The 15,899-nt window shown below is 41.4% G+C and overlaps 1 protein-coding gene across 3 annotated transcripts in view; it reads right to left on the bottom strand.

Moving 5' to 3' along the window:
* Positions 1-1,637: 1,637 nt before the first annotated feature.
* Positions 1,638-15,899, bottom strand: part of adarb1b (adenosine deaminase RNA specific B1b) — a 109,973-nt gene continuing 95,711 nt past the window's right edge. For 2 of the 3 annotated variants that reach the window (XM_026376288.1, XM_026376286.1), the window contains 8 exons: positions 14,305-15,230; positions 12,812-12,926; positions 11,774-11,942; positions 11,387-11,538; positions 10,548-10,716; positions 7,133-7,314; positions 5,138-5,316; positions 1,638-4,942 (listed from right to left, as the gene is read on the bottom strand). In XM_026376288.1, the coding sequence (XP_026232073.1) occupies positions 4,766-4,942; positions 5,138-5,316; positions 7,133-7,314; positions 10,548-10,716; positions 11,387-11,538; positions 11,774-11,942; positions 12,812-12,926; positions 14,305-15,230 (2,069 nt within the window). In that variant the 3' untranslated portion in view covers positions 1,638-4,765. The remainder of the gene's footprint in view (positions 4,943-5,137; positions 5,317-7,132; positions 7,315-10,547; positions 10,717-11,386; positions 11,539-11,773; positions 11,943-12,811; positions 12,927-14,304; positions 15,231-15,899) is intronic. The other variant, XM_026376287.1, reaches the window with a different exon arrangement.

A 15,899-nucleotide genomic window follows, 5' to 3' on the forward strand; every position in this document is an offset into this window, starting at 1 on the left:
CTTATTCCAGTTTTCCATATTCCTCTTAAAGTTTTTGTTTTGTTGTGGTTTGTTTTTTCTCTCTAAACGTCTGCTGCAAATTTAGGAACTTTCAGACCTCTATAAGGAGGTTTCTGCAGGTTTCTTGTATGTGACACAGGCCGTCAAACCTGCATCTCTGTAGATTCACTTCAGTGTTTAGGGTCATTGTCCAGGTGCATCCAGCTTGAGCCTCAGCTGGTGACAGCCAGCTTTGACAAAGTGGCTTTCCATGAACACCATTCCTAATGATTTGTATACAGTAGACTAATGAATGAGGTGTGTAACCGGCACCAGTGCGGATTAAAGTGATGAATATCGAAACTCTTTGATACTAACTCTAGATCCAAAGAATATTTGACCTATTGTTTAGGGCCTCTGGTTGAAGTAAAATGAAACTGCATACAACTCTAAAAATGTAGTTCATGTATTCTAATAGCTGTAATCATATTAATGTTTATGTGAGCAGCATCACAGTAGCTGGGGCTCAGCAGATGGGTTATTTAAATTATTGAAGACCAGAGAGTTTCTAACAAGATTTGGTCTGGGCTGCGTCATGACAGTTTGAATCTGATTTTTCATGAGCTTTCATCACGTCGAGTATGAGGGCTGAGTGTTTAAAGCGAAGCTTGATATGTGATTTATTATTGATCTGATGTCAGGATCTGCTGGGAGACTAAACCGACACAAACACGCTCACGCTGCAGTCAGAGAGTACTCTCTATCGTCAGGAAGCGCTCCATGACGTCTATGTTTCCTGTTCAAACTCAGATCGTTTATTTATTGACTGAATTTGAAGGTTAGTGTTCCAGGCCAGGTGAAAATAACAGAGACTTAACGTTATCAAAAGGTGAAGTCAGATTTTCTCTAAGACTCCTCTTCTCTCATTGCATTATGAGATTGCTCCAAATCTGATCAAGGAAAAATACTTGAAATTCCCTGATTAGAAAGGCAAGGCTCACTCAAAAGCTTTCAGAAGTGAATATCTCAGTGCTGTCCTAGGAGTCTGGATCACAAGCCTCTGACAGCACGTCTCCACTTCAAGACCTGTTTTTGGAACATGGTTCTTCTAATAAATTCAAAGTTTTGAATATAAAACTTTTGCTTTTGGCAGAACTGTGTTGCAGTTGTACAGCACCTCCATCAATCCAAACACAAGCAGATCATCTGTGACTCTAAATTACCTGTAGGTCTAAAGGGGAACACGAATGGTGATAGATTGTAGACCTGTCCATCGTGTACCCAGCCTCTTGCACGATGACAGCTGGGATCTACTGCAGCACCCCCGCAAACCTGAACAGGATAAGCAAATAGAGAAACTGGAGAAGGATGTCGTCACTGTGTCCTGCTGAAATTATTCCACTTACTGTGATAATTCTTGCAGTAAGGCGGTGTCAAAAATATAAGAAGGTACAGTTCATTTGCTGTGGTCAGTCTGAAGTGAACAGTCAGTCCTCACAAAACACAGTTAAAACATATGGACAACATTAATCAGATTGTTTCCCCCTGTATCCACAAATCATTTCACAGACACAGTGTAGAGACACAAACACTCAGACTCTGACAACAAAGATAACAACCATGTGCCAAAGTAAACTAAGAACTCTTTTATTTTTTGTTCATTTTATAGATCTATCTATCTTTAGCTGTTTTATTCATATTTTTTCTATACGAGTCCTTTAAAAGTTGGTCATCATGCTAGGTGCAGCTTCAGTGTTGGTAGTACATGCAAGGTCGTGTTCTTTTTTCTTTTTTTTTGTTGGTGAACGTTTCACACATTGGACAACTGCTGAAAAAGGAGAACTGGGAGCAGTGGCTCTGAAACCCAGAGCGGACGCACGCTGACCACTCCGGTGTCACCAAACGCACGAACAAACAGGAAAAAACCCACCACAGATGCAGCTGCAGGGGAGGCTGGCGCAGGGTCGGGGGGCACTGACCATCATCAAGGATTCACAAAGGGTTAAGCGGAAGCAGTTCAGTTCTTGCTGTGATAGTTGCCACCCGATCCATAAACGGGGGACATGTTTTTTTTTTTCTGTTTTGAAGTTGTTGTTTTTTTTTTTTAAATCATGACATCATTCGTTGACATCTTTAGTGCAGTCGAAAGAAAGGCAGAAAGTCTAGAAGCAGGAAGTCTTTAGGGAGGAAATATACAAAGAAAAAAAAAGACAGCTTTGTGGGAAGAGAATATAATGAGAGAAGAACAAAGACTGGAGGAGCAGCAGGGTGGAGGAGAAACCTCATTCACACTCCTGTTTGTGATGGAGTGACGTTAAAGGAGACATCAGGAGTATTGCTTGTGACTTTGGTCTGGGTCTATTTGTCAGGGGGCAGTGGATCCCACTGTACTGTGATTTTCTTTGTCTTTTTTTAACTTCAATCAACTCTTCTTCTAATACTGACTCAGAAAACAACCAAGTATAGGTGAAAAAGATACATGGATGACATCACACGTGCCACCTGGTGGATGCCACTTTGAGCTGAGGCACCTTACAATGCATATTTTTGTGTGTGTGTGTGTGTTTTTCAAACATGGGTGGCTACAATGCGGATGAAGTCTGTAATAACCCCGGCAGTGTTAGTGCCAAATGCTTTTATGGTGCCCAGTGAGTCACACAGAACCACTAATACTTACTTTGGAACATTAACACCTTCACAATCCCAGCTACAGGGAAAAGTCTGTAACAGTTTTCAAGAGGGTGAGATGAGCTGATTGTACAGGAAACAGAGTGCTGTTTTTTTTGTTCCTTATATACACACAGCTACTACACTGCAGCAATAATGATCACAGGTCACAACATACACGTGGCCACTGGCAGCTACAGATGCACTAAAAAAGCCTGACAATTCAATTTCCCTCATTTAGAGTGGAATACAGAGTTTTTGTACAAATAAAAAAAAATGTTCAGTGGATATACAAAAAATCAAACAATAAAGGGTTAATTCCAGAAAATAATGTGCGAGATATTAAAAAGAAAATCTTTGTAAGGAAAATACTGGGTCAGAAACACACAAGGACATCATCATCTTTGGTGAAGTTTCCACAGAGTATGCTGAAAGACGCCTGAGCACGCACATAGACTGCACACACACACAACCACACTTCCTACGACTAGGAACAGGAATTCACTGTGGTCACTTGGACGTGTCCTGATTCGCTGCACACCCAGGGCGCACAGGTGTCAAATCAAATCACAAACATCTTCCTGAACTATGCAGTATGTTTCGTGAAGGAGATGTAGAAGAGAGGAGGAGGACGACAATGACATCACACTGTGATACATTTGGTTGTGACCTACTTGGTAGAGTTTATCAAATAGTAGCATACAGCTTTGAGTCTGTTCATGAAAGGACTGCATATTACACCAGTGTTCCTCTAGGTGTTTCCAAAGAGAATTATGTGGAGGGTTTACAACATGTTTGCACCTCAAACAATCACTACAGGCTGCCTAATGTGGCATCTAGTGAATGGAACTTCACATACTGTGTGTGGCATTACAGTACATAAACCATGTCTTCTATTAATAGTTCAACGGACAGCTATCGTGGATTCCTGCTGCAAACACTGCAGTATTATCCCTTATCCTCCAATGCCCAATCTTAACAAAAAAAAAAAAAGGTCCCTGTCCGTCCCACAAAAACAAACAATCAATCAATCACAAGAAATCTAGAAAATAGAGACAAAGATTCAAAGCTGCCTGTGGAGGAAGATGCTGGCATTCATTCAAAATCATTCACTGATGGGACGCACGGGGCTCTCCGCCGCGCGTGCTCTGCTCTGCAGGCGCCCCAGTTCAGTTTCCATGCAAAGCCATGGCTTAGATCAAGGAAAAAAATACAACGTGCAGCACCTCCCAAAGCTTGTCCCAAGACCCAGGCGAGGGAAGGAGTCGACACGACCTCCTCCCACTACTGTTCAAGTATGAAATGAGAGTGACACAAAATAACTTATATGTATGAATTAATGAGTAAGACATGAAACAAATAAATAAAATAGAAATAAAATACGAGAAAAGAAAACAGCTGACGTGTATTCAACTGTGGAGTTACCGGGCCTGTACTGTAGGGTCTTTCTAGGTCTTTCTAGTCAGCGAATCAAACAGGGCCACAGTATTTTGCAACATTTTCTTCTTTAATACAGGAACTAGGAACATGAAGTCTCATCTAAGCAGTGGACCAGATAAAGTAGATTAAATGTTATAACTATTTTAAGCTCTCTTTTCAACACTAGATTTACATCCTGAAGACTTATGCATCTTTAAGTTAATTATAGCAATTGTATTTATTAGGTCCATACACATTAGTTTTACTTAAACAGTTTCTAGGCTACATTTCACCCTAGTCTGGCTACACTCACTGTTCAAGAAAGTAGACAACAGACGTCTATAATTTCCACATGGAAAACATACTGAGTGGTGTAAAAGCCGTGGATTCCAGTTTTGAAACAATAAAACATCAACAACAACAAAAACAAGCCGATGGAACCATCCATTAAAACCAATTAAAAGACAAAAGTGATGAGAAAAGGTGTGGCTGAGGTTCTCTGAGGAATGACAGTGAGTTATGGATGGTTTGTGAAACTACGCACGTTTATTTACACAAGAACAAAGTGCACGTGCGAGCCGACACATGGGACGGAGGTAAGTGTGTCTGTGGGCTGGTTGTCAATAAGGGTCTCTCTTTCAGGCCTGGGTCCAGGGGGAAGGAATGGAGGTTTTAGAAATCCCTTGGTTCTTTGACTCCCTCAGGAGCTGAGGGTGAATTGGTCTTGCTCAATGGGCTTTTTCACCCAGGCCCCAAGGCCGGCCTTGTGGAAGGCCTTGATGAGAGCCTGTTTAGCAGAGTGGTACTCTGTGGCTGCCTGTTTAGCTTCGTGGTAGGAGCTGGGCTTGGGCACCTTGATCCGCAAGATTGACGAGAGCTGAAAGGGAGACAGAGAGAAGCAAAAATGAAGTGAGGTCATAAAAAAGTGAACAATCAAGACCCGATTTCATTGTATAGTGTGCGTTGAAGTCAGGTCGAGTTACAGATGTTTAAATCAGTAAATAAAAGATAAATCAGCAAGACATGACACTACTGGTACTACGCTGTACTGGTACTACTCCTGCATATTTACCTTGGAGTGTAGGCGCACCCAGCGGCTGTAGAGGGCGTGCTTGCAGAGACGTGACGCGCGGCCCATGTCGTCCTTGCCTGTGGTTGCATTGATCACCTCTAGCGCCTGGTCGCCCACTGTCCAGTTCACACTGAAGTTTGGTGCTTTGCCTGGTTGCCTGGCCTCCGCATTACTTATACCTGAAACCAGAAATACCCGGGATCAAGTAGCAGTTTTCTCTCCCATGCTGCACTATCTATTCCCTACCCCTGAAGCTAATGTGAGGGACTCACAGCATCTAGTTCTCTTACTTTCCCACAGCATGGATGTATTAAGCAGTGATGAGGTATCCACATGTCAGCCTATTTGTTCAAATGACAGCTGCTCCCACAGCTCCAGTGTTTTGAAAGAGCATTTCTTTTTGTTTTAATGTTGTGTTACTCAGCCGACGCAAACTGTACAATGCAGCCAGGAGGCCTCTGAGGACAGAGAGCGCTCTACTCCAGCACACAACAGGGTTTTGGCCTCCACTGTATCTCAAGCTTAGGTGGGAGATCTACAGATGCCATTAATCCCCGTGTCTTGCTATTTGTGTGTGTGTGTGTGTGTGTGTGTGTGTGTGTGTGTGTGTGTTAAGCTCATTGGTTCCATTTGGCAGCACTTGTGGCAGAAGATGATTTAAAGTGGATGAAATCCTCAGTGCTCCTCCAGTACAGCCCTTCACCGCTAAAAACTCTCTAAAGCGGAAAAGGTTAATAACCCCCCTACTATTATCTCCTTTACCCGTCATTTAGCCAGAGAGGAGGAGCAGAGCTGTGCGCACATCCAGCCTCTGTGATATGACGGCTCATGTCATTCCCTCGGATCTCAACAAAATGACCACAGTGTCACTGCAGGGGTCTGATTAATCAAATGTTACTTCCTAAGAGAGTATCATAAAACAACTGCAGCACTTTATACGGTTATAGGAAACAACTCAAAAATGAAAAGAGAAAAACTTCTATCTGTTGTGAAGCTGGAAGTGCGTCCTGAGTGATAGCAGGTATTAAACTAACCTCAGCAGCTCTGTGTGGCTCTTACGTATGTCAAACGTATCAGCTAGTGAGGGCGCTGTCTTTTTGTCGGGGGCATGCAGTTTTAGTGCCACTCATAGATATATTTAAATTTCCCCTTCAGAAGAAGCTTGAAACTGTTAAAGAATTAATTATTTAAAAATATTATTATTGCTAAAATAGAATTGTAATTTAAATCCAATAATATACAATTGTACTGCACTCTTGAGTGTTAGCATACTTTAAACACATTGGTAAATGTCAGACAGTGAAAACTGCATAACTGGGTTTGAAGAATAACTTTCTTCTTAGGAACGCTTTGTCAATGAGGCCCATTATTTTTTCTTTAGCAGCCTTTCTTGTCTGTTGCTGTTAATGTCTCTAATGCCCAAAAGCAAGATTTAAAAAAGTGAACATAAGAGTTAAATCACATGTACTTGGTGCAAAAAGATCAAGTAAAAATCCTTATAGTGAAATTTTGAATGTTTTTGTTTCACTTCTAAACTAGAAGACAAAACCTCAGAGCTACATTTAAAAATGGAAAGGCAGAAAGGAAATATGCCGGAGCCCTTGTCCATATGTCCTTTTTAAAAGGTCAGGCCAATGCTGATCTTTTACCAAAAAAAACAAAAAGAGAAAGCTATTCAAATTCCACAGGACCTAGGTAAATGTCAACTCGGATCAAACAGGAGAAAAGCAATAACAGTCTTCCTGCTGTGGACAGAGCAGCGAGACTGAGAAATGTGTTTACTGTCTTCCTCTTTGATATTTAGACAGCTGGAGTTTGATTAGCAAAGATGACAAAGGAGATCCATTCAGGAAACATGGAGACGGGAGCGGGATCGTGGTCGTGCCGTTAATTCAACTTCTCTTGTCAAGTTGAAACTTCAGCAAATTACAACAGAAATCTTCTCAGATGACTCATGTTTGTCTTATTTCTCATCTATCCCACCCCGGCCCTTACCACTGAGTAAAGGCCTGTTGAGAGTGAACTGCTGAGGCAGGTCCTCGATATCTGCGATGCGCTGGTACATGGCCCGGGAGAGGTGGTCAGCGTGGTAGAGACTGCCAAGGATAATGCTGGAGAAGTAGATTGGCACTGTGAAGTAGCTCATCAACGAGCCCTGGATGCCCACCACATTCCACCTGCACGGGAAAAGTGGTGATTCATTATTGGAAACGTTATATTTGAAATGAGTCTTTTTGAGGAAAGAATCCGTCTCTCACACTGTGAGTTGCTCAGAAGCTAATGAAATAGCCGCCCTTGGTTTATTTCACAGCACTAAATACATATTCATGAACATCACAAAACATCAATAACATTCAAATGAGCTACACAACAAACACCTTGATTCCAGAGCAACTGCCTGCATTAGCTGCAACCGTCAGTAAACAACGCTTCATTTTTATTCTAGCTGTTACCGGAAACTGGTAATTCTTCGTCTTGTCAAAATGACACGTGAGAATGATGGTGAACCACAATAAAAGGGTCCTGGAAACTCTGGTATTCAATAGAAACAATGTAGAACAATAAAGAGGACAGTTCTTAAACACAGAAAAGGCTGAATAATTAAAGTGATACGACAACGTTGTGTGTGTGCTGGTGGGTGCACACATACAAAAGCAAAATATGTAAATGCATAACCGGCCAACGCAGCCTGCCACACACTATGTGTGTGCAGCTGTGTACAGTCTGAGGCAGCTAATTTCATCTCCTACAGTCTTATGTGTGTATTTCTATCCTGTGTCGTAAGCCATCTCTCTCCAGTCATTTTCCCATTAACATGCTCTGTGAAGCATCGTCTGCCTACATCACAGAGAGACAGACAATAGACAGAGGAAAAAACTATTCAAAGAATGGAGGAGAAACACGGAAAAAACGGAAGAGTAAAGAGAGACATGAGAGAAAGACAGCGAAAGCTCGAGAGCGATGGAGGATTTAAAAGATACATCGGACTTTATTTTATATTCTTCTTGCTGTTAATAAAGGGCTAAAACCAACTGGTTTGGCCTTCTCTCAATACTTTTTCTTAGCCTGTGCGTCTTTTGAGTCCATTCAAACTAAGACATAAAATCACGTCAAACAACTCTAAAGTTTCATATAAAAAAGGCTTTCAATAGTTTTCTGTTGTGGTTTCGAGCAAACTCCTTTCATGTTTTTTGCAAACTTTGTTGTAGATTTAATTTTAGATTTTTAAATTTGCTTAAAAATTTGTCAATCAGTTGTTTTCAGGTGCTGTCATATGTTTCCACATACTTGTGAGAAGTATGTTGGCCCTATAGAAGGTTTAGCTCTTTGTCTCTTCCTGACCAACTTTAAGAGGACACACAGAGGTCCCAAACGTCTTTAATTTTCCCACTTTATGTATTTGACATTAAACCTACAACACTGTCAGTCGTCAACAGGCTTATTTCATTGTTTGGGTCTTTTTGGTGGATTTGTTCCTGTTAAGAAGAATACTGATCTAAACTTCACCACATACGAAATGTGGTGAAGACAAGACTTGGAAAAACAAGACACTGACAGGGTGTTGATAGCTATTCTCGTTCTTCCTCTCACTCCAGGCAGAGTGAGTGTGTGAAATTACGAACATGAACAGAGAACAACGGAATGTACGCAAGAGCACGACCCCGGGCAACACAAGGGCTCCATTGTTTCCATCTGCAATATTCTCTGTGTACTTGTGTGTGCAAAGGTGCATGATATGAAATCTTTGAATTCATCGCTGCAAGCAGTAAAGCACACATTCAGAAACACATTCAGCACAGTCATACCGCTTCATAATACTTTGGTCCACGCACACACTTGCACAACAACAGTGTAATACAAGGACATCAGAAATGACTGTAAAGGACGAACACAGTATACAAAGAAACCACAAACACGCAGGCAAATACATTCTGAGTTACATTTTCAGAGGCATTCAATTTCATTCCCTATCAAACCTTTCTGTTTTGCTTTGTTGTTATTTCATTCAGTATCAAGCTTTACACACACAGTATACGGCACACACAAAGACCACAACAAAGTCAGAACGTTTTGGGGTTCCCACACGATCAGCTGTTAAAAAAAACATGACAAACTGAGAGAAACAGCCAATCAGAGCTCCGCCTGTTTGCTAATGAGTTAATAACTGGGGACAACAGAAGTGAGGCAGGGGACTGCTTGTTCTAGCTGAAGATTCAGGACTAGGTGTGTAATCAGAGGAAAATGAGAGGAGAGAACGTGTAAAGAGGGAACATTGAGAGCATGGTCAAAATGTGCCAGTCGGTTGCTGTATTAAATAGCAGCCCTGAGGCTAACAATCACTCACACAGGGACTGAAACTGGGCAGTAGATTTCTCACCTGGCTAATAGCTGCATCATGAGAAGCTAGACCCTTGCATAATGTTTTCTCACAGTGCAAATGGAATACTTTAACCTGGGTAAGTTGCTGAGTCGACTTTGAATTTTGTCATTTTATCACTTGTTATTTGCTAAATTCTGGCAGGATAAAAAAAAAAAATCACTCTACATGACATGTTTGTCATGTAGGTTTCCAACCTATTTTGCCCTCTACTGAGTTGGATCCCACCATTTTGAAGAACCACACTAAATCTGAACCAGTAGTACCACTAGCGACACGCTGAAAACCTTCTCACACAGTGCAAACAGCATTCGCTACACAAGTAGACATCTCCCCCATCAAATACACTGTTGGCATTCAATCACTCTGTGCGTTCAGGCAAGGCATTATAATCCTGCGTGGAGGAGGAGGTGGAGGAAGAGGTGGAGGAGGAGGAGGAAAAGGCTCATGAGAAGAGTTATGGACAAGTTTTATCGTTCATCACAAGGGAGGCACAGTGTTGCCTTGAACATGGACAGAGACTGAAGACGCTATGATCTGCCTGCAAAAACGGCCCCAGGGACAGAGGATCTATCAATTCAATTGTCCCTGACACCCCCCCAAAGAAAATGATGAACTTGAAATGACAGAGTGAGGAGATAAAGCAATTCTTTACAGTATGAGTAAATAAAACATGTGGAAAACAGAGGGAAACATGGCTAATGGTGGAATGACTGTGAAGTTCAGACGCAGTCTTTTTAAGACCTTTTTAATCCAACAAATATGGAATCTGATACTGTTTTCTTGGTTGTAGTATGAAACAGAAAAACAGCTGGTTATTAATGTTTATGAAACACATTCATTTATTGACATAGCTGTTTCTTCTGGCCATATATAGTCATTTACAGTAACATGCAGCCTGATTATTATTCTCAACAAGAATCAATGCAACACTTTTTTAACAAACACGAAACCACTCTTTTTTTTTTGCTAAAAGTGACAAGCTGAGCTTCATCTGCATGTAAAGACAGAACTGAATTTGAACCCAGTTACCTTGCAATCTTGTCACTGCATGACATCGTGAGTAATCTCTCCCCTTGCAGCACCCCGTCCCAGGTCTGGATGGTGTTGTTGGACCTAACAGGGATAGTGCCCTCTCCTGACTCAATTTTGGTCCTTAGCTGGCCCCGTGCTTTCCGGTTGGGATGTCTGTCTCCTTGGTCTGAGCAAGTGTAGGAACAGAGAAATAACATAAAATATATAAATACAACACAAACTGTGTAGCTCCCTGTGTCGTGGCAAATATGTCACAGGAATTTGGCAGTAAAGGACACCCCGCTGAAATTCTTTATCAACAGGCAATCTCGTCAACATTAGAAAATTGAGACTCCAAGAAAAGAAAAGAAAACAAGTAATGGATTTTACACAAGCATGACCTATTATTTATTATTATGTTATCAATGTTTTCTGCTGTTCCACCAGCAGGCGCCATCTATTCAGTGACTAATTGAATGTGGCTGTTTTCTATTCAGCCTGCCATGTGCAACGGAAAACACTCTGACAAGAGTAAGAGGAAGGTTAATCAGACCGACAGTGTCGGTGGGCTGGGCGGGGGTGGGGGTGGGGGGACTGATAGAGACAGACAGAGAATGACAAAAAGCTCTAATTACTCGAGCCTTGTTTAAATGCATCTGTAATGCGTATTTGGACATCGGAGTGAAATTCTAATTAAATGAAACCAAGCATAATAGGAAAACCTACAAATTTAATTAAATTAAATAAACTGTTGTTGAAACAGAAATCCAAACTAACAAGAGCCCAAATTAAAAACATGTCGGCCGAGACGAGAGTAACGTGAGGCGGCGTATGGAGGCTCTGCGGTCGCTGCGTACCTTCCACTCCGGCCTCGTGTGGAGAAAAGATCCTGGCGTCTCCACACGGCGAGGTGCTGATGTACAGGTGGAACTGAACGTTGTCCTTTAACCTGTAGCCTCCCTTGTCACACTGCACAAATATTGACTTCTGGTAGTCATCTTTGTTGCTGCTATGACAACAGACAAATAGTGAATTCATCATAGGGCTGACAAACAGCACTAAACCTACATTTACATTTTTTATTTCAACATAACTTATTTAACTGGACATAAAATTAATTAAATTAGATACAGCAGCATAAACAAATGGGATTAGATTATGAATACAAGCTACATCCCAACACAACACAACAAGCCAAAGACTGAACTGTGCTTAAAGAAAACTAATTTACCCCGTACACTGACCTGAGGAAGAACTCCAGCTGCGTGTAGAGGTACCTGATGAGCGAGCGTCGGGCGATTATCTCAGCATGGCAGTCATTGAGTGCCAGGCCGCGGTCGCTCATGTACTCACCGTTGATGCATTTGGTTCCTGTGGAGACACAAATGACCTGTGCTTCCTTCACATCTGTCCCTGTTGGGGGCAAATCGAACAAAGACATATTAGTAAATGTAAGCTCCGTCTAACTACATACTAAACTTGTGTTTTTCTGCCCTTGAGAGGTCTGCAGTAATTTGCAACCTGGTTGAAAAGTTGTTCATGTACCAAACACATAAAGAAATAAAACAATAAACAAAGAAGAGGTAAGGAGGAAAAAATGTGCAGTACTTCATTACGTGGAATAGCTAGTCTCTGACGGTTTCTGTCTGCTGTTGGGTGCTCAGCAGGTGGTGCATACTGGGGTTTTTAGAGGTGAAAATCACTGAGCTCCATGGCCACAACTAATGAAACAGTAGAGGTGCTGGCCTAACAGGTAAACAATAAGCTAACACTCATTAATGAGTTATATATTTTTAAAATAAATTACTAAAGGTTAACTTTGGCCACCTACAGACACTAACGAAGCACACACACACACACACACACACACACACACACACACACACACACACACACACACACACATGCAGGGTGACAGGTTTCTTCATTTCAAAACACACATGTGGCCCAGAATGATTTGAATCCCTAATGAAACTCTTGCTTTCTTCAGACTACTGTAAGAAATGTGGTGGTTTTGTGGAGCGCTGTGTCAGGATCAAATTTTTAAATAAATGAATAAAAATAATACAAAAACTACACCACTGATGACTGGAATAAAAAAAAAAAACATAACTGTGTGCGTTTAACTAAGTTCTGCAGATTCTTAATTAACCATCGGTTTTGTCGAATGCTTTCAGGGCTTGCAACTGGTTTCTTGTTTCTTTGAATAACTGACAATTTCATTTTTTGTTATGTATTTTCTAAGCAAAAAAAGCACCAAGCACCTATTTCCCAGAATCTACCTGTTGTCATGACAACCCCTGCTAGGACTTTCCGCCGCGCATGGGGGGAGGTGAAGTTGTCTGTCAGCTCACTGAACTTATCCACCACCAGGCGTGAGACGGCATCAGCCAGAACCTGGAATCACACACAGACAGACACATGCAGAAACACAACAGGAAGACACGCACACATGAAATGGTGTCAGATATGTCAGCTTACAAAGCGTGTCTGATGTTATCCTCCCCTGGAGCACGATGTACCTGTCACAGTGTTCGCATTCAGCTACAAACAAGACTCAGAACGTTGAAACTGCAACAAGTGAAACTGGGTTGACCCCCTTGAGGTATACCTAACCGTCTTTCAAGCAACGCTGTTTGCGTTTGGCATGACAGTTATAATTTACCATCTCCCTCCTGACAGAGAAGCACAAAAAGCAAAAACCAAGCAAGTAAACCCGAGCAAGAGATGTGAGATTGTTTTCAACTTTTTTTCACATAATTTTAAACCACGATTCAAACTCCTGGAAAAAGTCAAGTGAACTTCACACATCTTTTGTTCTTAGACAGCCAGTTCCTCTCTCGCTGGCTCTTCATCCACTGCTAATGGGATAGAAAATGACGACAACCAAGAGGCAAGATGATGGCTGGATGACCACAAATTAAAGAGATTAGTCCAATATTATTATATATTATCTTCTGTCATTCTTGACTCCCTTTTTAAATTTTAATTAGTATTTCAAGACTAGTAATGATTGACAAGGTCAAATAATCTTCTATGAACAGAACAGGACAGAATTCAATAAGTGGTAATGATTGTTATCTCTCTATTCTCAAATTAAAGGTGATAAAGACAGTAGACCTGGTATATGCTGTTACACCCCTAAGATTAAAAAAAAGTCTTAGAAGCCTGACTGTTGTGTTAATAATCAATCAAGTGTCCAAAAACATTTCTTAAGACAAATGTTAGCTAAAGGTGTCACATATTGAATACTAAAATACAAATGCGTCCACTGTAACCACTGTAGAAATTTATTTACACCAACTGATTAATTGAAAGTGGTTTGTGTATCCTAAGTGTAAAAACGTCCTTCTTGCATGATACATTTATTCTAGATACAACTAGGTGCACGGTCACAGGTGTAAAGTGCACAACCTTTGGTGAGAAAGGAAACAAGTTTAACAAGTTTACTTTAGTTTAGCTAACAAATCATTGAATAAAGGTTTCTTTTGCATATTCAATTAAGGGAACAATGTGGTAATTCAAAGTAATTCAAACCCTTGACTCTGTTTGGTCGACCAGAAAACTCAATCACTTTGTAATAGGTTAATTAAATCTGTAACCAAGCTTGATGAAGGTTGATCTTTTTCAATGCACTGAGTGAAGAAAGCATAGAGCATAGCTAACAACTTTGGTGATCCCAATTTCTGAATATCTTTGTGAATTAATTGGTTATGCTTCTGTTGTGATTTGATCCTCTACAAGAATAACAATCTATAAAAAGGTATTATCTTACCTGTGGTAGGTGAAGCTGCAATCCCTCTCTTGGTATTGGTTGCCGGGATGGTGTCTGGTCTAGCTGCATGTTGAAGAGAGCTGAGAGGGCGGCCTGTGCTGCACGGGCTTTAGCCAGCTTCTTGTTACGACCTGAGCCTTCAAACGTCTGTGCATCCACCGTTACTGACATCACAAAATTCTTAGCATGGCTCTCCCCGCTCTCTGAGACAAAGTCATATTTGAGGCCTGGTCTGAGCTCATTTAGGATCATGACTGGGTTTTTGCCACTGGAGGGTGAGCTGAATGCTGATGGAGGGGGCAGTGGGGGCTGGGCAAGGTTGCTGCCAGGTGGTGTAGGCAGTGGGTACTCCCCTAGAGAGTTTAAAGTGCTGCTACCATTGGAGCCTAGGTAGAACGATTCTTCGGGTGCAGCTGGTGTCTCAAAACCATTGAAGAGCATGTCTGGGAAGTCAGCTTGGTCAGATGTAAAGTCTGTGTTCACTGTCAACGTTCGACCCATTGCCAGGTGTGCTTCAGAGGCATTGGGGAACTGGACGAAGGATCGCAGTGCTTTCTCAGCTGCGTTCAGTTTAGCCTTCTTTTTTGTCGGGCCCATGCCCTCAAACATCTGTCCATTAACCTCCACAGTCATAACAAAGACTGGTGCATGAACTGGTCCTGTCTGAGACAGCAGTTTGTACTGTAGACCTGGTTTGATTTCATTCAGCTGCATCAGAGCATTCTTGGGCAGTACTGGCCCTGGTGTTTTCTTGCGTTTCTTTGCCCGGAACTTGGAGTGTGTGTGACCATTGTTTCCTTCCTCTAGGGGGCGCTTTCGACTGCCCAGGCCGCTTCCATTGGGGAGCTGTTCAGCCACTCCCACCCCGTCTTTGCAGGACACGTTGTCCAGGTTTCTGTTTTCCTTAACGTCGGTGCTGCTCGAACCTGCGGTGCCCAGAAAGAGTAACTTACAACGCCTTCGTTGCAGGATCTTGTAAATGCAAAATTTATAGATTCCTTTATCACTCTTTGGAACTGAACCAATGATTTGTGTTCCTTTACCACAGCAAGAGAAATTTTTTCAACATGATTACCTAATAGTCCACTGATATACTACGCATTTTACATAGTACAACATCAACCCATCTACTATTTGTAATAGATGTTTTTTATCTATATATGTAGCCAACATTCAAAACATTATGGGGATGTTTTGGTTAATTTGGTCATATTGCATGAAGTCCTGAAATTATCTTTATTATTTTATCATCATAGCTAAGGTTTTATTTATGGAGACTTGTTATTCTAATTGCCAAAATAAAGTGTGGAAAGTATATTACCACTGTACACTTCCCAGGTTGCATAGTGTTACCAGTCTCAAATATAAATGCACACAAATACGAGCACACAAATCTATACTCAACATAGACACACAAGCACACGCACACACAGCTGTTTCCATTCTATCAATTTTTTTATCGCTCGAATGCCTATAGAGAAATTAGGTATATAGTATTTCAAGTATTCAATTTTAAACGGCAGATTCTGAAGTATATTGTACTTGGGAACACATATCACTGAATCCAGTTAGCAAAGTGGATGGAATATTGGCAA

This window comes from Anabas testudineus, chromosome 21 (assembly GCF_900324465.2).
Source record: "Anabas testudineus chromosome 21, fAnaTes1.2, whole genome shotgun sequence".
Taxonomy (NCBI): domain Eukaryota; kingdom Metazoa; phylum Chordata; class Actinopteri; order Anabantiformes; family Anabantidae; genus Anabas; species Anabas testudineus.